At 46.1% G+C, this 24,504-nt stretch overlaps 1 protein-coding gene across 1 annotated transcript in view; it reads right to left on the bottom strand.

Annotated features, from left to right (window-relative positions):
* LOC124018336 (dedicator of cytokinesis protein 1-like) overlaps window positions 1-19,864 on the bottom strand; it is a 338,789-nt gene extending 318,925 nt beyond the window's left edge. Inside the window, 1 exon segment of the mRNA XM_046333610.1 lies at window positions 19,659-19,864. Within this exon segment, the coding sequence (XP_046189566.1) occupies window positions 19,659-19,701 (43 nt within the window). The 5' untranslated portion in view covers window positions 19,702-19,864.
* Between the last annotated feature and the right edge of the window lie 4,640 nt (window positions 19,865-24,504).

The raw sequence follows: 24,504 nt of genomic DNA, 5'->3' as shown, positions 1-24,504 counted from the left end.
CAGGTCTCTACTAAACAGACAGAGACTATATATATCTGTCATGCTGGTAACCAGGTCTCTACTAAACAGACAGAGACTATATATATCTGTCATGCTGGTAACCAGGTCTCTAAACAGCAGTGACTGGCCAGAAAGAGGAAGGGTTTTTCACACTGTGTGTAGTGTGGGCTGGTGTTACTATTTTCATGCGGAACAGAAATGTTAAAACCTGTACTCTGTGTGTGTGTGTGTGTGTGTGTGTGTGTGTGTGTGTGTGTGTGTGTGTGTGTGTGTGTGTGTGTGTGTGTGTGTGTGTGTGTGTGTGTGTGTGTGTGTGTGTGTGTGTGTGTGTGTGTGTGTGTGTGTGTGTGTGTGTGTGTGTGTGTGTGTGTGTGGCAATACTCTCACACAGACACAGCATGAGGCCTCACTGACAGCGTAGTTTGATAAGGTTAGAGAAGGTCAGGCAGGCCGGTCCAAGGAAGGAAGGAGACTGAACCAAGAGGTCCACTTCCACCTAATGGAAGAGTCTCTACAGGAACTCATCACATAGACAAAACGCTATCAAACAGGTGTTGACATTATGAAGGTATAATGACATAGACCCACCGTTATGTCCCACCCGACCAGAGGAAGATGACATAGCGGTAGGTCTATGTCTCACCCGACCAGAGGAAGATGACATAGAGGTGGGTCTGTCTCACCCGACCAGAGGAAGATGACATAGAGGTGGGTCTATGTCCCACCCGACCAGAGGAAGATGACAGAGGTGGGTCTATGTCCCACCCGACCAGAGGAAGATGACATAGAGGTGGGTCTGTGTCTCACCCGACCAGAGGAAGATGACATAGTGGTGGGTCTGTGTCCCACCCGACCAGAGGAAGGATGTCTGGTTCAGTAGATAAATATGTACATCTCTGCTCTGTGACGATACCCAGGGTTTCATTCTCACCGTCCTCAACCACAAGAAGCAAGCAGACCATTTCTGATAGTGCTCTGAGAGTAGGCTGCCATACAGATGCATGTCTTTATGTAGGAGCCAAGCAGACCATTTCTGATAGTGCTCTCAGAGTAGGCTGCCATACAGATGCATGTCTTTATGTAGGAGCCAAGCAGACCATTTCTGATAGTGCTCTCAGAGTAGGCTGCCATACAGATGCATGTCTTTATGTAGAAGCCAAGCAGCAGATCAGAAACAGAAACTGGCTTCAACAGTCAACAGGACAACATTATTTATGTTAAGCATCACTCCACCCACCACTCCATTCCACCACTCCACCCACCACTCCACCCACCACTCCATTCCACCACTCCATTCCACCACTCCATCCCATCCCTCCATCCATCCCATCACTCTATTCCAACCCTCCATCCCACCCCTCCATCCCATCACTCTATTCCAACCCTCCCTCCACCCACCACCCCTCCATTCCTCCATTCATCCCTCCATTCATCCACCCCTCCATCCCATCCCTCCATCCCATCACTCTATTCCAACCCTCCCTCCACCCACCACCCCTCCATTCCTCCATTCATCCACCCCTCTATCCCACCACTCCATCCCTCTATTCCAACCCTCCCTCCACCCACCCCTCCATCCCATCACTCCATCCCTCTATCCCAACCATCCCTCCACCCACCCCTCCATCCCATCCCTCCATCCCATCCCTCTATCCCAACCATCCCTCTATCCCAACCATCCCTCCACCCACCCCTCCATCCCATCCCTCCCTCCACCCACCACTCCATCCCATCCCTCCCTCCACCCACCACTCCATCCCTCCATCCCATCCCTCCCTCCACCCACCACTCCATCCCATCCCTCCATCCCATCATCCCTCCATCCCATCCCTCCATCCCATCACTATTCCAACCCACTCTCCACCCACCACCCCTCCATTCCTCCATTCATCCCTCCATTCATCCACCCCTCCATCCCATCCCTCCATCATATCCCTCCAACCCGTCACGCCATCCACCCACCCCTCCCAAACCTCCCTCCACCCACCACTCCACCCACCCCATCCCTCCATCCCAACCCATCCCTCCATCCCAACCCGTCCCTCCATCCACCCCTCCATCCAATCTGTGTGAAAGCAGTCTGTGTGAAAGCAGTCTGTGTGAAAGCAGTCTGTGTGAAAGCAGTCTGTGTGATTGAGCCCAGGGGTTTAAACACTACATGTAAACAGTCTGTGTGATTGAGCCCAGGGGTTTAAACACTACATATCTGTTAGCTTAGACTCAGTGTATGAGAAAACAGAGTTGTGGGTTTGGGTGGGTATTTGAGGGTCTTGTTGAGTATAGGGTGGGGGATTCAGTCACAAACTGTTGCTAGGCTTGGCTGAGGGGGCTGAGGGGGGCTGGGCTGAGGGGGCTGAGGGGGCAGGGCTGAGGGGGGGGGGCTGGGCGGGAGACAACTACTGTTTAGTCTGCTCCTCTTAACTGGTCTCTCACAACTACAGTGTGACGTGATGCAATGGTGACCTGGAAACTACATAGTATATACTAACTTTCACAAACAAGCATTCAAAAGTATTTACAAACTATTAACAAATAACAATTTCATTGTGTATAAACACTTAAGCATGAATAAAAGGCCTATTCATTATAGCTGTTACAAACAGTCCTGACGAGACATTGCTGTCCGATGGGCCTGTCATTCTGAGACAATACAACATCATCATGTCCGATTCCTGGAACTAGAACAGGGGTCTCTAGAACTGGAACTAGAACAGGGGTCTCTAGAACTGGAACTAGAACAGGGGTCTCTAGAACTGGAACTAGAACAGGGGTCTCTAGAACTGTAAGTGCAGCTGTAGAGGTTCCAGGTGGGGGAAGGAACCACACCAACTACAGGAAGTGGCATTTCCTTCTCTGGCTGATTCTGTTAACATTAAAGAACTACAGCTGAGTCAGGAGACAAACAGCCTCCCTCCTCACCACTACATTACAGGACTACAGCTGATAGGAGACAAACAGCCTCCCTCCTCACCACTACATTACAGAACTACAGCTGATAGGAGACAAACAGCCTCCCTCCTCACCACAACATTACAGAACTACAGCTGAGAGTCGGGAGGACAAACAGCCTCCCTCCTCACCACAACATTACAGGACTACAGCTGAGAGGAGACAAACAGCCTCCCTCCTCACCACTACATTACAGAACTACAGCTGAGAGGAGACAAACAGCCTCCCTCCTCACCACAACATTACAGGACTACAGCTGAGAGGAGACAAACAGCCTCCCTCCTCACCACAACATTACAGGACTACAGCTGAGAGGACAAACAGCCTCCCTCCTCACCACTACATTACAGAACTACAGCTGAGAGGAGACAAACAGCCTCCCTCCTCACCACAACATTACAGGACTACAGCTGAGAGGAGACAAACAGCCTCCCTCCTCACCACTACATTACAGGACTACAGCTGAGAGGAGACAAACAGCCTCCCTCCTCACCACTACATTACAGAACTACAGCTGAGAGGACAAACAGCCTCCCTCCTCACCACAACATTACAGGACTACAGCTGATAGGAGACAAACAGCCTCCCTCCTCACCACTACATTACAGAACTACAGCTCAGAGGAGACAAACAGCCTCCCTCCTCACCACTACATTACAGGACTACAGCTGAGAGGAGACAAACGGCCTCCCTCCTCACCACTACATTACAGAACTACAGCTCAGAGGAGACAAACAGCCTCCCTCCTCACCACTACATTACAGGACTACAGCTGAGAGTCAGGGGACAAACAGCCTCCCTCCTCACCACTACATTACAGGACTACAGCTGAGAGGAGACAAACAGCCTCCCTCCTCACCACTACATTACAGGACTACAGCTGAGAGTCAGGGGACAAACAGCCTCCCTCCTCACCACTACATTACAGGACTACAGCTGAGAGAAGACAAACAGCCTCCCTCCTCACCACTACATTACAGAACTACAGCTGAGAGGAGACAAACAGCCTCCCTCCTCACCACTACATTACAGGACTACAGCTGAGAGTCAGGGGACAAACAGCCTCCCTCCTCACCACTACATTACAGGACTACAGCTGAGAGGAGACAAACAGCCTCCTTCCTCACCACTACATTACAGAACTACAGCTGAGAGGACAAACAGCCTCCCTCCTCACCACAACATTACAGGACTACAGCTGAGAGGAGACAAACAGCCTCCCTCCTCACCACTACATTACAGGACTACAGCTGAGAGGAGACAAACAGCCTCCCTCCTCACCACTACATTACAGAACTACAGCTGAGAGGACAAACAGCCTCCCTCCTCACCACAACATTACAGGACTACAGCTGATAGGAGACAAACAGCCTCCCTCCTCACCACTACATTACAGAACTACAGCTGAGAGGACAAACAGCCTCCCTCCTCACCACAACATTACAGGACTACAGCTGATAGGAGACAAACAGCCTCCCTCCTCACCACTACATTACAGAACTACAGCTCAGAGGAGACAAACAGCCTCCCTCCTCACCACTACATTACAGGACTACAGCTGAGAGGAGACAAACAGCCTCCCTCCTCACCACTACATTACAGGACTACAGCTGAGAGGAGACAAACAGCCTCCCTCCTCACCACTACATTACAGGACTACAGCTGATAGGAGACAAACAGCCTCCCTCCTCACCACTACATTACAGAACTACAGCTGAGAGGAGACAAACAGCCTCCCTCCTCACCACTACATTACAGAACTACAGCTGAGAGTCAGGGGACAAACAGCCTCCCTCCTCACCACTACATTACAGAACTACAGCTGAGAGTCAGGGGACAAACAGCCTCCCTCCTCACCACTACATTACAGAACTACAGCTGAGAGTCAGGGGACAAACAGCCTCCCTCCTCACCACTACATTACAGAACTACAGCTGAGAGTCAGGGGACAAACAGCCTCCCTCCTCACCACAACATTACAGAACTACAGCTGAGAGGAGACAAACAGCCTCCCTCCTCACCACTACATTACAGGACTACAGCTGAGAGGACAAACAGCCTCCCTCCTCACCACTACATTACAGGACTACAGCTGAGAGGAGACAAACAGCCTCCCTCCTCACCACTACATTACAGGACTACAGCTGAGAGGAGACAAACAGCCTCCCTCCTCACCACAACATTACAGGACTACAGCTGAGAGGAGACAAACAGCCTCCCTCCTCACCACTACATTACAGGACTACAGCTGAGAGACAGGACAGAAACAGCCTCCCTCCTCACCACTACATTACAGAACTACAGCTGAGTCAGGGGACAAACAGCCTCCCTCCTCACCACTACATTACAGGACTACAGCTGAGAGTCAGGGGACAAACAGCCTCCCTCCTCACCACAACATTACAGAACTACAGGTGAGAGGACAAACAGCCTCCCTCCTCACCACTACATTACAGGACTACAGCTGAGTCAGGGGACAAACAGCCTCCCTCCTCACCACTACATTACAGGACTACAGCTGAGAGTCAGGGGACAAACAGCCTCCCTCCTCACCACTACATTACAGAACTACAGCTGAGTCAGGGGACAAACAGCCTCCCTCCTCACCACTACATTACAGGACTACAGCTGAGAGTCAGGGGACAAACAGCCTCCCTCCTCACCACAACATTACAGAACTACAGCTGAGAGGACAAACAGCCTCCCTCCTCACCACTACATTACAGGACTACAGCTCAGAGGAGACAAACAGCCTCCCTCCTCACCACTACATTACAGGACTACAGCTCAGAGGAGACAAACAGCCTCCCTCCTCACCACTACATTACAGGACTACAGCTGAGTCAGGGGACAAACAGCCTCCCTCCTCACCACTACATTACAGGACTACAGCTGAGAGGACAAACAGCCTCCCTCCTCACCACTACATTACAGGACTACAGCTGAGAGGAGACAAACAGCCTCCCTCCTCACCACTACATTACAGAACTACAGCTGAGAGGGGACAAACAGCCTCCCTCCTCACCACTACATTACAGGACTACAGCTGAGAGTCAGGAGGACAAACAGCCTCCCTCCTCACCACTACATTACAGAACTACAGCTGAGAGGACAAACAGCCTCCCTCCTCACCACTACATTACAGGACTACAGCTGAGAGTCAGGAGGACAAACAGCCTCCCTCCTCACCACTACATTACAGAACTACAGCTGAGAGGACAAACAGCCTCCCTCCTCACCACAACATTACAGGACTACAGCTGAGAGGAGACAAACAGCCTCCCTCCTCACCACAACATTACAGAACTACAGCTGAGAGTCAGGACACAAACAACCTCCCTCCTCACCACAACATTACAGAACTACAGCTCAGAGGAGACAAACAGCCTCCCTCCTCACCACTACATTACAGAACTACAGCTGAGAGGAGACAAACAGCCTCCCTCCTCACCACTACATTACAGGACTACAGCTGAGAGGACAAACAGCCTCCCTCCTCACCACAACATTACAGAACTACAGCTGATAGGAGACAAACAGCCTCCCTCCTCACCACTACATTACAGGACTACAGCTGAGAGGAGACAAACAGCCTCCCTCCTCACCACTACATTACAGGACTACAGCTGAGAGTCAGGGGACAAACAGCCTCCCTCCTCACCACTACATTACAGAACTACAGCTGAGAGGAGACAAACAGCCTCCCTCCTCACCACTACATTACAGGACTACAGCTGAGAGGAGACAAACAGCCTCCCTCCTCACCACTACATTACAGGACTACAGCTGAGAGTCAGGAGGACAAACAGCCTCCCTCCTCACCACTACATTACAGGACTACAGCTGAGAGTCAGGAGGACAAACAGCCTCCCTCCTCACCACTACATTACAGGACTACAGCTGAGAGGAGACAAACAGCCTCCCTCCTCACCACAACATTACAGGACTACAGCTGAGAGGAGACAAACAGCCTCCCTCCTCACCACTACATTACAGGACTACAGCTGAGAGGAGACAAACAGCCTCCCTCCTCACCACTACATTACAGGACTACAGCTGAGAGGGGACAAACAGCCTCCCTCCTCACCACTACATTACAGGACTACAGCTGAGAGTCAGGAGGACAAACAGCCTCCCTCCTCACCACTACATTACAGGACTACAGCTGAGAGGAGACAAACAGCCTCCCTCCTCACCACAACATTACAGGACTACAGCTGAGAGGAGACAAACAGCCTCCCTCCTCACCACAACATTACAGGACTACAGCTGAGAGGAGACAAACAGCCTCCCTCCTCACCACTACATTACAGGACTACAGCTGAGAGTCAGGGGACAAACAGCCTCCCTCCTCACCACATCATTACAGAACTACAGCTGAGAGTCAGGGGACAAACAGCCTCCCTCCTCACCACTACATTACAGGACTACAGCTGAGAGACAGGAGGACAAACAGCCTCCCTCCTCACCACTACATTACAGAACTACAGCTGAGAGACAGGAGGACAAACAGCCTCCCTCCTCACCACAACATTACAGGACTACAGATGAGAGGAGACAAACAGCCTCCCTCCTCACCACAACATTACAGGACTACAGCTGAGAGACAGGAGGACAAACAGCCTCCCTCCTCACCACTACATTACAGGACTACAGCTGAGAGTCAGGGGACAAACAGCCTCCCTCCTCACCACATCATTACAGAACTACAGCTGAGAGTCAGGGGACAAACAGCCTCCCTCCTCACCACTACATTACAGGACTACAGCTGAGAGACAGGAGGACAAACAGCCTCCCTCACCACAACATTACAGGACTACAGATGAGAGGAGACAAACAGCCTCCCTCCTCACCACAACATTACAGGACTACAGCTGAGAGGGGACAAACAGCCTCCCTCCTCACCACAACATTACAGGACTACAGCTGAGAGGAGACAAACAGCCTCCCTCCTCACCACTACATTACAGGACTACAGCTGAGAGTCAGGAGGACAAACAGCCTCCCTCCTCACCACTACATTACAGGACTACAGCTGAGAGTCAGGAGGACAAACAGCCTCCCTCCTCACCACTACATTACAGGACTACAGCTGAGAGGAGACAAACAGCCTCCCTCCTCACCACAACATTACAGGACTACAGCTGAGAGGAGACAAACAGCCTCCCTCCTCACCACTACATTACAGGACTACAGCTGAGAGGAGACAAACAGCCTCCCTCCTCACCACTACATTACAGGACTACAGCTGAGAGGGGACAAACAGCCTCCCTCCTCACCACTACATTACAGGACTACAGCTGAGAGTCAGGAGGACAAACAGCCTCCCTCCTCACCACTACATTACAGGACTACAGCTGAGAGGAGACAAACAGCCTCCCTCCTCACCACAACATTACAGGACTACAGCTGAGAGGAGACAAACAGCCTCCCTCCTCACCACAACATTACAGGACTACAGCTGAGAGGAGACAAACAGCCTCCCTCCTCACCACTACATTACAGGACTACAGCTGAGAGTCAGGGGACAAACAGCCTCCCTCCTCACCACATCATTACAGAACTACAGCTGAGAGTCAGGGGACAAACAGCCTCCCTCCTCACCACTACATTACAGGACTACAGCTGAGAGACAGGAGGACAAACAGCCTCCCTCCTCACCACTACATTACAGAACTACAGCTGAGAGACAGGAGGACAAACAGCCTCCCTCCTCACCACAACATTACAGGACTACAGATGAGAGGAGACAAACAGCCTCCCTCCTCACCACAACATTACAGGACTACAGCTGAGAGACAGGAGGACAAACAGCCTCCCTCCTCACCACTACATTACAGGACTACAGCTGAGAGTCAGGGGACAAACAGCCTCCCTCCTCACCACATCATTACAGAACTACAGCTGAGAGTCAGGGGACAAACAGCCTCCCTCCTCACCACTACATTACAGGACTACAGCTGAGAGACAGGAGGACAAACAGCCTCCCTCACCACAACATTACAGGACTACAGATGAGAGGAGACAAACAGCCTCCCTCCTCACCACAACATTACAGGACTACAGCTGAGAGGGGACAAACAGCCTCCCTCCTCACCACAACATTACAGGACTACAGCTGAGAGGGGACAAACAGCCTCCCTCCTCACCACTACATTACAGGACTACAGCTGAGAGTCAGGGGACAAACAGCCTCCCTCCTCACCACTACATTACAGGACTACAGCTGAGAGGAGACAAACAACCTCCCTCCTCACCACTACATTACAGAACTACAGCTGAGAGTCAGGAGGACAAACAGCCTCCCTCTTCACCACAACATTACAGGACTACAGCTGAGAGACAGGAGGACAAACAGCCTCCCTCCTCACCACTACATTACAGGACTACAGCTCAGAGGAGACAAACAGCCTCCCTCCTCACCACAACATTACAGGACTACAGCTCAGAGGAGACAAACAGCCTCCCTCCTCACCACTACATTACAGGACTACAGCTGAGAGGAGACAAACAGCCTCCCTCCTCACCACTACATTACAGAACTACAGCTGAGAGGAGACAAACAGCCTCCCTCCTCACCACAACATTACAGAACTACAGCTGAGAGACAGGAGGACAAACAGCCTCCCTCCTCATGACTATCTATATCTAGTTAGACTGTGTGTAATTAGTATAGTTAAGGGAGTTATTGATGTGTCTGACAAACCCAAACCAGACTCCTCAGGACAGACCACATCTAAACGAGTGTTATGAAGGTTGGTTATTAGGCTGTTAGTTCTAAGAGGAGCCAAGGCTGCACACAAACACAGCTTCCTCAAGACCACACAACTTTATTTAGATGTGTTTATTTAGACAGACGGCCTACCCGGGCCAAACACTCACCCAGACAGCGCTGGGACAATTGTGTGCCGCCCTAAGGCGGAATCGAACCAGGGTCTGTAGTGACACTTCTGGCACCTAGATGCAGTTCCTTAGACAGCTGTGATACAGCCTGGAATCGAACCAGGGTCTGTAGTGACACTTCTGGCACCTAGATGCAGTTCCTTAGACAACTGTGATACAGCCTGGAATCGAACCTGGGTTTGTAGTGACACCTTTGGCACCTAGATTCAGTTCCTTAGACAGCTGTGATACAGCCTGGAATCGAACCAGGGTCTGTAGTGACACCTCTGGCACCTAGATGCAGTTCCTTAGACAACTGTGATACAGCCTGGAATCGAACCAGGGTCTGTAGTGACACTGGCACCTAGATGCAGTTCCTTAGACAGCTGTGATACAGCCTGGAATCGAACCAGGGTCTGTAGTGACACCTCTGGCACCTAGATGCAGTGTCTTAGATGGCTACGCCACTCAGGGGTCTAACGGTCCAGTGACCGTTTGATAACAGAACTGTAGCTGTTACTGAAGAACAATACACAGTGTTTATACAAATCATTTCAAGGAGCCAAATGAACGTAAACTTTATGTTTTATTAGCGATTTGTTTATGTTGAACAGAGTTGTCCTGGACAGCGTAGAACTACACAGAGGAACAGAGTTGTCCTGGACAGCGTAGAACTACACAGAGGAACAGAGTTGTCCTGGACAGCGTAGAACTACACAGAGGAACAGAGTTGTCCTGGACAGCATAGAACTACACAGAGGAACAGAGTTGTCCTGAACAGCGTAGAACTACACAGAGGAACAGAGTTGTCCTGGCCAGTGTAGAACTACACAGAGGAACAGAGTTGTCCTGGACAGCGTAGAACTACACAGAGGAACAGAGTTGTCCTGGCCAGTGTAGAACTACACAGAGGAACAGAGTTGTCCTGGACAGCGTAGAACTACACAGAGGAACAGAGTTGTCCTGGACAGCGTAGAACTACACAGAGGAACAGAGTTGTCCTGCCGCTGGCCAGTGTAGAACTACACAGAGGAACAGAGTTGTCCTGGACAGTGTAGAACTACACAGAGGAACAGAGTTGTCCTGGACAGCATAGAATTACACAGAGGAACAGAGTTGTCCTGGACAGCGTAGAACTACACAGAGGAACAGAGTTGTCCTGGACAGTGTAGAACTACACAGAGGAATAGAGTTGTCCTGCCTCTGGACAGTGTAGAACTACACAGAGGAACAGAGTTGTCCTGGACAGTGTAGAACTACACAGAGGAACAGAGTTGTCCTGGACAGCGTAGAACTACACAGAGGAACAGAGTTGTCCTGGACAGTGTAGAACTACACAGAGGAACAGAGTTGTCCTGGCCAGCGTAGAACTACACAGAGGAACAGAGTTGTCCTGGCCAGCGTAGAACTACACAGAGGAACAGAGTTGTCCTGGCCAGCGTAGAACTACACAGAGGAACAGAGTTGTCCCGCCTCTGGACAGTGTAGAACTACACAGAAGAACAGAGTTGTCCTGGACAGCGTAGAACTACACAGAGGAACAGAGTTGTCCTGGACAGCGTAGAACTACACAGAGGAACAGAGTTGTCCTGGCCAGCGTAGAACTACACAGAGGAACAGAGTTGTCCTGGCCAGTGTAGAACTACATAGAGGAACAGAGTTGTCCTGCCTCTGGACAGTGTAGAACTACACAGAGGAACAGAGTTGTCCTGGACAGCGTAGAACTACACAGAGGAACAGAGTTGTCCTGGCCAGCGTAGAACTACACAGAGGAACAGAGTTGTCCTGGCCAGCGTAGAACTACACAGAGGAACAGAGTTGTCCTGGCCAGTGTAGAACTACACAGAGGAACAGAGTTGTCCTGGACAGTGTAGAACTACACAGAGGAACAGAGTTGTCCTGCCTCTGGACAGTGTAGAACTACACAGAGGAACAGAGTTGTCCTGCCTCTGGACAGTGTAGAACTACACAGAGGAACAGAGTTGTCCTGCCTCTGGACAGTGTAGAACTGTTCTGTAGGGATGTGTGTAACAGTGTAGAACTGTTCTGTAGGGATGTGTGTAACAGTGTAGAACTGTTCTGTAGGGATGTGTGTAACAGTGTAGAACTGTTCTGTAGGGATGTGTGTAACAGTGTAGAACTGTTCTGTAGGGATGTGTGTAGCTCATATACCATTGTTTTCTCCAGACATGTTGAACCACAGAATATCACTGTTTCTCAACAGGATTCCTGTCATCTCCATCTGCGTCTCCTTTCTAGACTTGTAAAGAATCTGATAGTATTTTTTTACAACACTTCCTGTATGATCATCAAAAGGGGATTTCAAATGAATTCATCACATGATGGCCGAGGAAACGTCATGCAGGAACCCCCCCCCTCCTCTTGCCTTGAGAAAGAAAGATGTATTTAAAACTACTCCTCCGATTCCATCTGATTTCCTGCAGGGTTTGTCGACATTCTAAGAACAAAAGGAAGTGTGTTGTGGAATTAACTCTGGGCTCAGCAGAAAACTGATTTCAATGAACGTTCAACTCATTGATCATTAGATTGGTTAGATTCATCATTAGATTGGTTAGATTCATCATTGATCATTAGATTGGTTAGATTCATCATTAGATTGGTTAGATTCATCATTGATCATTGATTGGTTAGATTCATCATTAGATTGGTTAGATTCATCATTAGATTGGTTAGATTCATCATTAGATTGGTTAGATTCATCATTGATTGGTTAGATTCATCATTGATTGGTTAGATTCATCATTGATCATTAGATTGGTTAGATTCATCATTGATTAGATTGGTTAGATTCATCATTGATTAGATTGGTTAGATTCATCATTAGATTGGTTAGATTCATCATTGATTGGTTAGATTCATCATTGATCATTAGATTGGTTAGATTCATCATTGATTGGTTAGATTCATCATTGATCATTAGATTGGTTAGATTCATCATTGATCATTAGATTGGTTAGATTCATCATTAGATTGGTTAGATTCATCATTGATCATTGATTGGTTAGATTCATCATTGATTGGTTAGATTCATCATTGATCATTGATTGGTTAGATTCATCATTAGATTGGTTAGATTCATCATTGATTAGATTGGTTAGATTCATCATTGATTAGATTGGTTAGATTCATCATTAGATTGGTTAGATTCATCATTGATCATTGATTGGTTAGATTCATCATTGATTGGTTAGATTCATCATTGATTAGATTGGTTAGATTCATCATTAGATTGGTTAGATTCATCATTGATCATTGATTGGTTAGATTGATCATTGATTGGTTAGATTCATCATTGATCATTGATTGGTTAGATTCATCATTGATCATTGATTGGTTAGATTCATCATTGATTGGTTAGATTCATCATTGATCATTGATTGGTTAGATTCATCATTGATCATTGATTGGTTAGATTCATCATTGATTAGATTGGTTAGATTCATCATTGATTAGATTGGTTAGATTCATCATTGATTGGTTAGATTCATCATTGATTGGTTAGATTCATCATTGATTGGTTAGATTCATCATTGATTGGTTAGATTCATCATTGATCATTGATTGGTTAGATTCATCATTGATTGGTTAGATTCATCATTGATCATTGATTGGTTAGATTCATCATTGATCATTGATTGGTTAGATTCATCATTGATCATTGATTGGTTAGATTCATCATTGATCATTGATTGGTTAGATTCATCATTCATCATTGATTGGTTAGATTCATCATTCATCATTGATTGGTTAGATTCATCATTGATTGGTTAGATTCATCATTGATCATTGATTGGTTAGATTCATCATTGATCATTGATTGGTTAGATTCATCATTGATCATTGATTGGTTAGATTCATCATTGATCATTGATTGGTTAGATTCATCATTGATCATTGATTGGTTAGATTCATCATTGATCATTGATTGGTTAGATTCATCATTCATCATTGATTGGTTAGATTCATCATTCATCATTGATTGGTTAGATTCATCATTGATTGGTTAGATTCATCATTCATCATTGATTGGTTAGATTCATCATTGATTGGTTAGATTCATCATTGATTATTAGATTGGTTAGATTCATCATTGATCATGAGATTGGTTAGATTCATCATTCCCAACTGTATTTAATTTATTTATTTTGCTCCTTTGCACCCCATTATTTTTATGTCTACTTTGCACATTCTTCCACTGCAAATCTACCATTCCAGTGTTTTACTTGCTATATTGTATTTACTTTGCCACCATGGCCTTTTTTGCCTTTACCTCCCTTCTCACCTCATTTGTTCACATTGTATATAGACTTGTTTCTACTGTATTATTGACTGTATGTTTGTTTTACTCCATGTGTAACTCTGTGTCGTTGTATCTGTCGAACTGCTTTGCTTTATCTTGGCCAGGTCACAGTTGTAAATGAGAACTTGTTCTCAACTTGCCTACCTGGTTAAATAAAGGTGAAATAAATAAAAATAAATAAAATAAAATCATTGATCATGAGATTGGTTAGATTCATCATTGATTATTAGATTGGTTAGATTCATCATTGATCATTAGATTGGTTAGATTCATCATTGATCATTAGATTGGTTAGATTCATCATTGATCATGAGATTGGTTAGATTCATCATTGATCATTAGATTGGTTAGATTCATCATTGATCATGAGATTGGTTAGATTCATCATTGATCATTAGATTGGTTAGATTCATCATTGATCATTAGATTGGTTAGATTCATCATTGATCATTAGATTGGTTAGATTCATCATTGATCAGTAGATTGGTTAGATTCATCATTGATCAGTAGATTGGTTAGATTCATCATTGATCAGTAGATTGGTTAGATTCATCATTGATCATTAGATTGGTTAGATTCATCATTGATCATGAGATTGGTTAGATTCATCATTGATCAGTAGATTGGTTAGATTCATCATTGATCATTAGATTGGTTAGATTCATCATTGATCATTAGATTGGTTAGATTCATCGGTGGAGTATTAAAAGTGCAATGACAAAGCTGTGACAAGAGGAAACACAACGCCATGGAAACCAGTGGTGGTAGACTGTAGCTTTGGTTGCCCTGAGCAACAAGGGAAGGGACCTGCTGAGGACAAGTTCCCCCTGCAGGAAAGGACAAGCTGAGGTCAAGTCCTCCCTGCAGGAAGGGACAGGTGAGGTCACATCTCCCTGCAGGAAGGGACAGGTGAGGTCACATCTCCCTGCAGGAAGGGACAGGTGAGGTCACATCTCCCTGCAGGAAGGGACAGGTGAGGTCACGTCCTCCCTGCAGGAAGGGACACAGTGAGGTCACATCCTCCCTGCAGGAAGGGACAGTGAGGTCACATCCTCCCTGCAGGAAGGGACACAGTGAGGTCACATCCTCCCTGCAGGAAGGGACACAGTGAGGTCACATCCTCCCTGCAGGAAGGGACACGGTGAGGTCAAGTCCTCCCTGCAGGAAGGAGCACAGTGAGGTCACATCCTCCCTGCAGGAAGGGACACGCTGAGGTCACATCCTCCCTGCAGGAAGGAGCACAGTGAAGGAGCACGGTGAGCTCAAGTCCTCCTGCAGGAAGGAGCACGGTGAGCTCAAGTCCTCCTGCAGGAAGGGACAGTGAGCGCCTCCTACAGGAAGGAGCACATCCTCCCCTGCAGGAAGGAGCACAGTGAGCTCAAGTCCTCCCTGCAGGAAGGGACACGCTGAGGTCACGTCCTCCTACAGGAAGGAGCACAGTGAGCTCAAGTCCTCCTACAGGAAGGAGCACAGTGAGCTCAAGTCCTCCTACAGGAAGGAGCACAGTGAGCTCAAGTCCTCCTACAGGAAGGAGCACAGTGAGCTCAAGTCCTCCTACAGGAAGGAGCACAGTGAGCTCAAGTCCTCCTACAGGAAGGAGCACAGTGAGCTCAAGTCCTCCTACAGGAAGGAGCACAGTGAGCTCAAGTCCTCCTACAGGAAGGGAACTAAACATTCTATAACAGCAGACACAATGCAACACTATATGGGAAGCGGTGCTTTACTGTACTGACAACAGCCATTCATGGTTAAACCATCTCCCTCCCCACTTCCTCAATCTACCTGAGACTATAATAATGGGGAACCTTGATAAAGGGTAAGACACACAGCGACAACGGGCCCTGTACTTCACATGACACTGGTCTCATTACTGTAGAAGTGTTCCTGTGGATAGGGACCACAGTAATGTAAGGTGAGAACCAAAACCCTGTGGATATGGGGCCAAAACAGTAATGTGGTGAGAACCAAAACCCTGTGAGAACCAAAACCCTGTGGATAGGGGCCACAGTAATGTAAGGTGAGAACCAAAACCCTGTGGATAGGGGCCACAGTAATGTGAGGTGAGAACCAAAACCCTGTGGATAGGGGCCACAGTAATGTAAGGTGAGTGGAACCAAAACCCCCTGTGGATAGGGGCCACAGTAATGTAAGAACCAAAACCCTGTGGATAGGGGCCACAGTAATGTAAGGTGAGAACCAAAACCCTGTGGATAGGGGCCACAGTAATGTAAGGTGAGAACCAAAACGCACTGTTGAATTGTACATGGATGGTAAATCAGTCATTTATAGTATGTTTCAGTAAGTCTGCTCCTTTAAACCAACCAGACCAGAGAGGCAGAGGTGAAGCAAGAGGGCCGACTCCTCCCCTGTCGGTCAGAGAATAAAGCGTGAAACAGACCAAGTGGTTTTGAATGGAGGTCAATGAGAAAGTCTTGAATTCAGGCAACATAAAATTACAAAAGATATTCTAAGTGAGGTTTATTCGACTAAATAGAAGTTTCACTTTTGATTTCCAACTAAGTTCAATAAAATGTATTATATATGGGTGAATTCAGTGTTAACGTCTGGATTCCTTGATTCTGTCTGCATTTTACCGCAATGCAGATTTTATAGGGCCCTAAGTCTTCTCTGATCTCCCTGACTCATCAGAAGGCCTTGTTGAGTCTTCTCTGATCTCCCTGACTCATCAGAAGGCCTTGTTGAGTCTTCTCTGATCTCCCTGACTCATCAGAAGGCCTTGTTGAGTCTTCTCTGATCTCCTGACTCATCAGAAGGCCTTGTTGAGTCTTCTCTGATCTCCCTGACTCATCAGAAGGCCTTGTTGAGTCTTCTTCTGATCTCCCTGACTCATCAGAAGGCCTTGTTGAGTCTTCTCTGATCTCCCTGACTCATCAGAAGGCCTTGTTGAGTCTTCTCTGATCTCCCTGACTCATCAGAAGGCCTTGTTGAGTCTTCTCTGATCTCCCTGACTCATCAGAAGGCCTTGTTGAGTCTTCTCTGATCTCCCTGACTCATCAGAAGGCCTTGTTGAGTCTTCTCTGATCTCCGTGACTCATCAGAAGGCCTTGTTGAGTCTTCTCTGATCTCCCTGACTCATCAGAAGGCCTTGTTGAGTCTTCTCTGATCTCCCTGACTCATCAGAAGGCCTTGTTGAGTCTTCTCTGATCTCCCTGACTCATCAGAAGGCCTTGTTGAGTCTTCTCTGATCTCCCTGACTCATCAGAAGGCCTTGTTGAGTCTTCTCTGATCTCCCAGACTCATCAGAAGGCCTTGTTGAGTCTTCTCTGATCTCCCTGACTCATCAGAAGGCCTTGTTGAGTCTTCTCTGATCTCCGTGACTCATCAGAAGGCCTTGTTGAGTCTTCTCTGATCTCCCTGACTCATCAGAAGGCCTTGTTGAGTCTTCTCTGATCTCCCTGACTCATCAGAAGGCCTTGTTGAGTCTTCTCTGATCTCCCTGACTCATCAGAAGGCCTTGTTGAGTCTTCTCTGATCTCCCTGACTCATCAGAAGGCCTTGTTGAGTGTTCTCTGATCTCCCTGACTCATCAGAAGGCCTTGTTGAGTGTTATCAATATTTGGAACTATTTTCTTAAAATCAGTTGAAACAAAGTCTTAACTACAGTGTAGTATATTTACTGAATCATTATGCAAGGACCAAGAGTTTAGACTACTAACAGCAGCCTGTACTAGCTTATGTAGCCTGTACTAGCTTATGTAGCCTGTACTAGCTTATGTAGCCTGTACTAGCTTATGTAGCCTGTACTAGCTTATGTAGCCTGTACTAGCTTATGTAGCCTGTACTAGCTTATGTAGCCTGTACTAGCTTATTTAGCCTGTACTAGCTTATGCAGCCTGTACTAGCTTATGTAGCCTGTACTAGCTTATGTAGCCTGTACTAGCTTATGCAGCCTGTACTAGCTTATGCAGCCTGTACTAGCTTATGTAGCCTGTACTAGCTTATTTAGCCTGTACTAGCTGTATGTAGCCTGTACTACTAGCTTATGTAGCCTGTACTAGCTTATGTAGCCTATACTAGCTTATGTAGCCTGTACTAGCTTATGTAGCCTGTACTAGCTTATGTAGCCTGTACTAGCTTATGTAGCCTGTACTAGCTTATGCAGCCTGTACTAGCTTATGCAGCCTGTACTAGCTTATGCAGCCTGTACTAGCTTATGTAGCCTGTACTAGCTTATGTAGCCTGTACTAGCTTATGTAGCCTGTACTAGCTTATGTAGCCTGTACTAGCTTATTTAGCCTGTACTAGCTTATGTAGCCTGTACTAGCTTATGTAGCCTGTACTAGCTTATGTAGCCTGTACTAGCTTATGTGTAGCCTGTACTAGCTTATGCTAGCCTGTACTAGCTTATGCCTGTATGTAGCCTATACTAGCTTATGTACTAGCAGCCTGTACTAGCTTATGCAGCCTGTACTAGCTTATGCAGCCTGTACTATGCAGCCTGTATGCAGCCTGTACTAGCTTATGTAGCCTGTACTAGCTTATGTAGCCTGTACTAGCTTATGCAGCCTAGGCATAACAACAATGCTACTGTATTATGTTTGTACATTGTATATTGCTGGCAGCACCTCTTCACCAAATCAAATTCCCGGGTTAAATGTACTTGGAGAATAAAAATGTGTAATACCTAATTATTACCAATACACCAGAGTGGGAGTGAATATGGCCACTACAATGAATGACTCCAGCCAGGCCAAAACCTAACTCAGTTACTGGCCTGATGGTGAGACAGGACAGGACGTCCGAACAGCGGGGCGGCCAAACCCCCGGTCATACCGCCCAAGAGATCATGTGTCAATCAGCACGGAGCTATTCAACTTCAAGACGCGCTATAAATGTATCCAGTTTGAGTTGTGTCCACATTACAAAAACTGAACTCAAACAGAAAACGGCAGCCCTAAGGGCTCTTGTTGCCAGATCTACTTTGAATAAATCACATAAAGGACTTAGAGACGGGGAAAAGAGTAGCCTGCACTATTCCAAACCAAACACATTGAAAACATATGAGGCGTCACAATGACACCAAATCCATTCTGTTCACCAATAACTTTAGCTCGTATGTTGAACCAAGTAACAATAAACGCTACAAAGTTACAACCGCGTCCTGTACCGTCCACGATGTGGCAGGCCCCGACTACACAGGAAACAGTGTTGCAAACTAGGCGCGCCTCTAACAATTCCCAGTGTTGACCGCAGTCCGCTCACAAAGACGGGGATTCCTCGCTTTGCCTTTATGCAAACCAGTTGGCAAAACCAGTTACTGATAGCAGAAGATTTTATCAAACTTTTGCATTTCTAAATTCAGGCAAATGTGTTGCAAATAAATCAAGTCGGGCCTTTAGGAATATTGTGTGAATCTCGGCGTAGCAGCGCTGTATCATAAACTAATTACAATTATTCCCAAACTTGTCCCTTCGGATGCGGAGTAGGAACGACAAGCTACCCAGCGAGACGAGACAGAGGAAACGTGCAAGTTTATTAGACTCACCAACTCCGTACTTCTCCTTCTTCGTTGGCACCCAGCGAGACATTATTCATTTAAAAAACTCCCCCGTGTTGAGGTTGGGTTTGTTTCAATAGTTCCAGATCAGACTGTAGAGTTTTCTGGACTTTAGAGTTCTCAGTGTCGGTGAATAGAATCACGTCGAGCGGCCATTTTCCCCCAGTGACAGTCAGCCTGGACAGGACGCTCCACAAGGGGGTGGAAATTAACACAAAACACTTTGATCGTCAAGTATGGACGTCGTTAGGCTAAGAAACTGGAAACAGATTTTAACATAGATCAAATAGATACCGGGCCTATATAGCAATATATTACTTAATCTATGACTTTTCTAAAGGTCACTGTACAGAATGATATGAAAAAGGGTCTCATAAAAAATGTCGGGATGCAACTATTCATGCAACACTTGTGATTATATCAATTCTAGACAAAACTGTAATCTTCTGTTACTGTATCAGTCTGTATCATACTGAGTTAATCCTTCTCCCTAATGAGTTTACTAGTATTTGCGTGTAATGGTTGACCAATGAATTGAACTTTAAATGTGAAAATATATATTGACTAAACACATAATGATGTGATTTACACTATGGTGCAAAAAGTTTTGGGAGGTCACTTAGAAATGTCCTTGTTTTTGAAAGAAAATCTCATTTTTGTCCATTAAAATAAAATCAAGTTGATCAGAAATACAGTGTAGCCTACACAAATCTAAAAAAGGAAATTGACTAAACGTTTTAAGGTTTACTACAAGACCACAACACAGTTAAATCTTAAGTGGCATTAAGCCGCCATCTTAAATGAAGGTTAAATCAAATAAATATATATATGTTTTAAAGTGCGTTACACCCTGTCTGTTCCAGACCTTGAAGCAGACTGTATTACATACACAAGGTTCTGTACTTGCCTATCTCTCTCTCTCTCTCTCTCTCCCTTGACATTACCATCTGGTCTAATAACAAAAGTGGACTCATACACACCTGTAGGCGAGGACGCCGTTTGGCAGAGCGTGGGAAAACAGTTGATCAGAACCAGGAAGTTACCTTGAATTTGAAAAGGTTTATTAGACTGAGGACCTAAAACAACTAACTACGATGACTCCGTGTGTGTTTTCGTGTTTCCCGCTGAAAGTGAGCCAGAAACGTGTAGACCTAAACCTGTAACACATGCCGATTAAACGCTGAAAACAAAACGGGCCTTGGGTTGTCTCTATGGGGTATTGTGATGTCATTATGGGCTATTGTGATGTCATTATGGGGTATTGTGATGTCATTATGGGGTATTGTGATGTCATTATGGGGTATTGTGATGTCATTATGGGGTATTGTGATGTCATTATGGGGTATTGTGATGTCATTATGGGGTATTGTGATGTCTCTATGGGGTATTGTGATGTCATTATGGGGTATTGTGATGTCTCTATGGGGTATTGTGATGTCTCTATGGGGTATTGTGATGTCTCTATGGGGTATTGTGATGTCATTATGGGGTATTGTGATGTCTCTATGGGGTATTGTGATGTCATTATGGGGTATTGTGATGTCTCTATGGGGTATTGTGATGTCATTATGGGGTATTGTGATGTCTCTATGGGGTATTGTGATGTCATTATGGGCTATTGTGATGTCTCTATGGGGTATTGTGATGTCATTATGGGGTATTGTGATGTCTCTATGGGGTATTGTGATGTCATTATGGGCTATTGTGATGTCATTATGGGGTATTGTGATGTCATATGGGGTATTGTGATGTCATCATGGGGTATTGTGATGTCATTATGGGGTATTGTGATGTCATCATGGGGTATTGTGATGTCATTATGGGGTATTGTGATGTCATTATGGGGTATTGTGATGTCATTATGATGTAGGATCATTTACCACGAGAATACAGACAGATAAACAAATGATAGACGGGTTATACACGGACAGGAATGTTTTTGTCTGTGAGTGTGGAATTATTGGAGGAGAAAATCTCCCATGTATCCTGGCTAATCTCCCATGTATCCTGTCTAATCTCCCATGTATCCTGGCTAATCTCCCATGTATCCTGGCTAATCTCCCATGTATCCTGGCTAATCTCCCATGTATCCTGGCTAATCTCCCATGTATCCTGGCTAATCTCCCATGTATCCTGGCTAATCTCCCATGTATCCTGGCTAATCTCCCATGTATCCTGGCTAATCTCCCATGTATCCTGGCTGATCTCCCATGTATCTTGGCTAATCTCCCATGTATCCTGGCTAATCTCCCATGTATCTTGGCTAATCTCCCATGTATCCTGTCTAATCTCCCATGTATCCTGGCTAATCTCCCATGTATCGTGGCTAATCTCCCATGTATCCTGTCTAATCTCCCATGTATCCTGTCTAATCTCCCATGTATCCTGGCTAATCTCCCATGTATCCTGGCTAATCTCCCATGTATGCTGGCTAATATCCCATGTATCTTGGCTAATATCCCATGTATCCTGTCTAATCTCCCATGTATCCTGTCTAATCTCCCATGTATCCTGGCTAATCTCCCATGTATCCTGGCTAATCTCCCATGTATGCTGGCTAATATCCCATGTATCTTGGCTAATCTCCCATGTATCCTGTCTAATCTCCCATGTATCCTGGCTAATCTCCCATGTATCCTGTCTAATCTCCCATGTATCCTGTCTAATCTCCCATGTATCCTGGCTAATCTCCCATGTATCGTGGCTAATCTCCCATGTATCCTGTCTAATCTCCCATGTATCCTGTCTAATCTCCCATGTATCCTGGCTAATCTCCCATGTATCGTGGCTAATCTCCCATGTATCCTGTCTAATCTCCCATGTATCCTGTCTAATCTCCCATGTATCCTGGCTAATCTCCCATGTATCCTGTCTAATCTCCCATGTATCCTGTCTAATCTCCCATGTATCCTGGCTAATCTCCCATGTATCCTGGCTAATCTCCCATGTATCCTGGCTAATCTCCCATGTATCCTGGCTACTTCTCCCACGTATCCTTGCTAATCTCCCATGTATCCTGGCTAATCTCCCATGTATCCTGGCTAATCTCCCATGTATCCTGGATAATCTCCCATGTATCTTGGCTAATCTCCCATGTATCGTGGCTAATCTCCCATGTATCCTGGCTAATCTCCCATGTATCCTGGCTAATCTCCCATGTATCCTGTCTGATCTCCCATGTATCCTGGCTAATCTCCCATGTATCCTGGATAATCTCCCATGTATCTTGGCTAATCTCCTATGTATCCTGGCTAATCTCCCATGTATCCTGGCTAATCTCCCATGTATCCTGGCTAATCTCCCATGTATCCTGGCTAATCTCCCATGTATCCTGGCTAATCTCCCATGTATCTTGGCTGATCTCCCATGTATCCTGGCTAATCACCCATGTATCCTGGCTAATCTTCATAGTTCAAGGTCAACTGATTCTAGTCTGTCCCTCCATGTTCATTCTCTATGCGTGTCTGCAACCACCTCAGAGAGCCCAGACTGTTGATAAACCGAGGCCTACGTGGCATTTTAAACCATCAGATTAAGACAGATCCCAACGGGAACACCCGAAAACCCTTCTTTCATTCTTTCTTTCTTTCTTTCATTCTTTCCAAAAGGGAATATAGAACCTTTAACGTTTCTGATTGCTACCAGTGAGATAAGCCTATAACGTTTCTGATTGCCCTTTTCTGTGAAGTAATCACCTTCTCAAAGACACATTTCAATATCAGCAAGGTGTTCCTCTCTCTCTCTCTCTCTCTCTCTCTCTCACTCTCTCTCTCTCTCTCTCTCTCTCTCTCTCTCTCTCTCTCTCTCTCTCTCTCTCTCTCTCTCTCTCTCTCTCTCTCTCACTCTCTCTCTCTCTCTCTCTCTCTCTCTCTCTCTCTCTCTCTCTCTCTCTCTCTCTCTCTCTCTCTCTCTCTCTCTCTCTCTCTCTCTCTCTCTCTCTCTCTCACTCTCTCTCTCTCCTCTCTCTCTCTCTCTCTCTCTCTCTCTCTCTCTCTCTCTCTCTCTCTCTCTCTCTCTCTCTCTCTCTCTCTCTCTCTCTCTCTTACCTCTCTCTCTTTCTCTCTCTCTCTCTCTCTCTCTCTCTCTCTCTCTCTCTCTCTCTCTCTCTCTCTCTCTCTCTCTCTGTAAATTCAACTCAAGGGGCCTTACTGGCATGGGAAAACATGTTTACATCACCAAAGCAAGTGAAATGGATAAACAATAGTGAAATAAACCATAAAAAGTGAACAGTAAATATTATACTCACACAAGTTCCCAAAGAATAAAGACATCACAAATGTCGTATTATGTATGTATACAGTGTTGTAGTAATGTGCAAATAGTTTAAGTACAAAAGGGAAAATAAACATAAATATGGGTTGTATTTACAGTGGTGTTTGTTCTTCACTGGTTGCCCTTTTCTTGTGGCAACAGGTCACACATCTTGCTGCTGTGATGTCACACTGTGGAATTTCATCCAGTAGATATGGGAGGTTCTCACAATTGGGTCTGTACATAGTCAAAGATTTCCTTAAGTTTGGGTCAGTCACAGTGGTCAGGTATTCTGCCACTGTGTCCTCTCTTGTTTAGGACCAAATAACATTCTAGTTTGCTCTGATTTTTTGTTAATTCTTTCCAATGTGACAAGTAATTATCTTTCTGTTTTCTCATGATTGGGTTTGGGTCTAATTATGTTGCTGTCCTGGGGCTCTGTGGGGTCTGTTTGTGTTTGTGAACAGAGCCCCAGGACCAGCTTGCTTAGGGGACTCTTCTCCAGGTTCATCTCTCTGTAGGTGATGGCTTTGTTATGGAAGGTTTGGGAATCGCTTCCTTTTAGGTGGTTGTAGAATTTAAC

Source organism: Oncorhynchus gorbuscha, unplaced genomic scaffold, assembly GCF_021184085.1.
Source record: "Oncorhynchus gorbuscha isolate QuinsamMale2020 ecotype Even-year unplaced genomic scaffold, OgorEven_v1.0 Un_scaffold_480, whole genome shotgun sequence".
NCBI classification, from domain to species: domain Eukaryota; kingdom Metazoa; phylum Chordata; class Actinopteri; order Salmoniformes; family Salmonidae; genus Oncorhynchus; species Oncorhynchus gorbuscha.
Note: the sequence above shows the minus strand (reverse complement) of the source record. Positions and strands in the feature narration are given on the sequence as shown.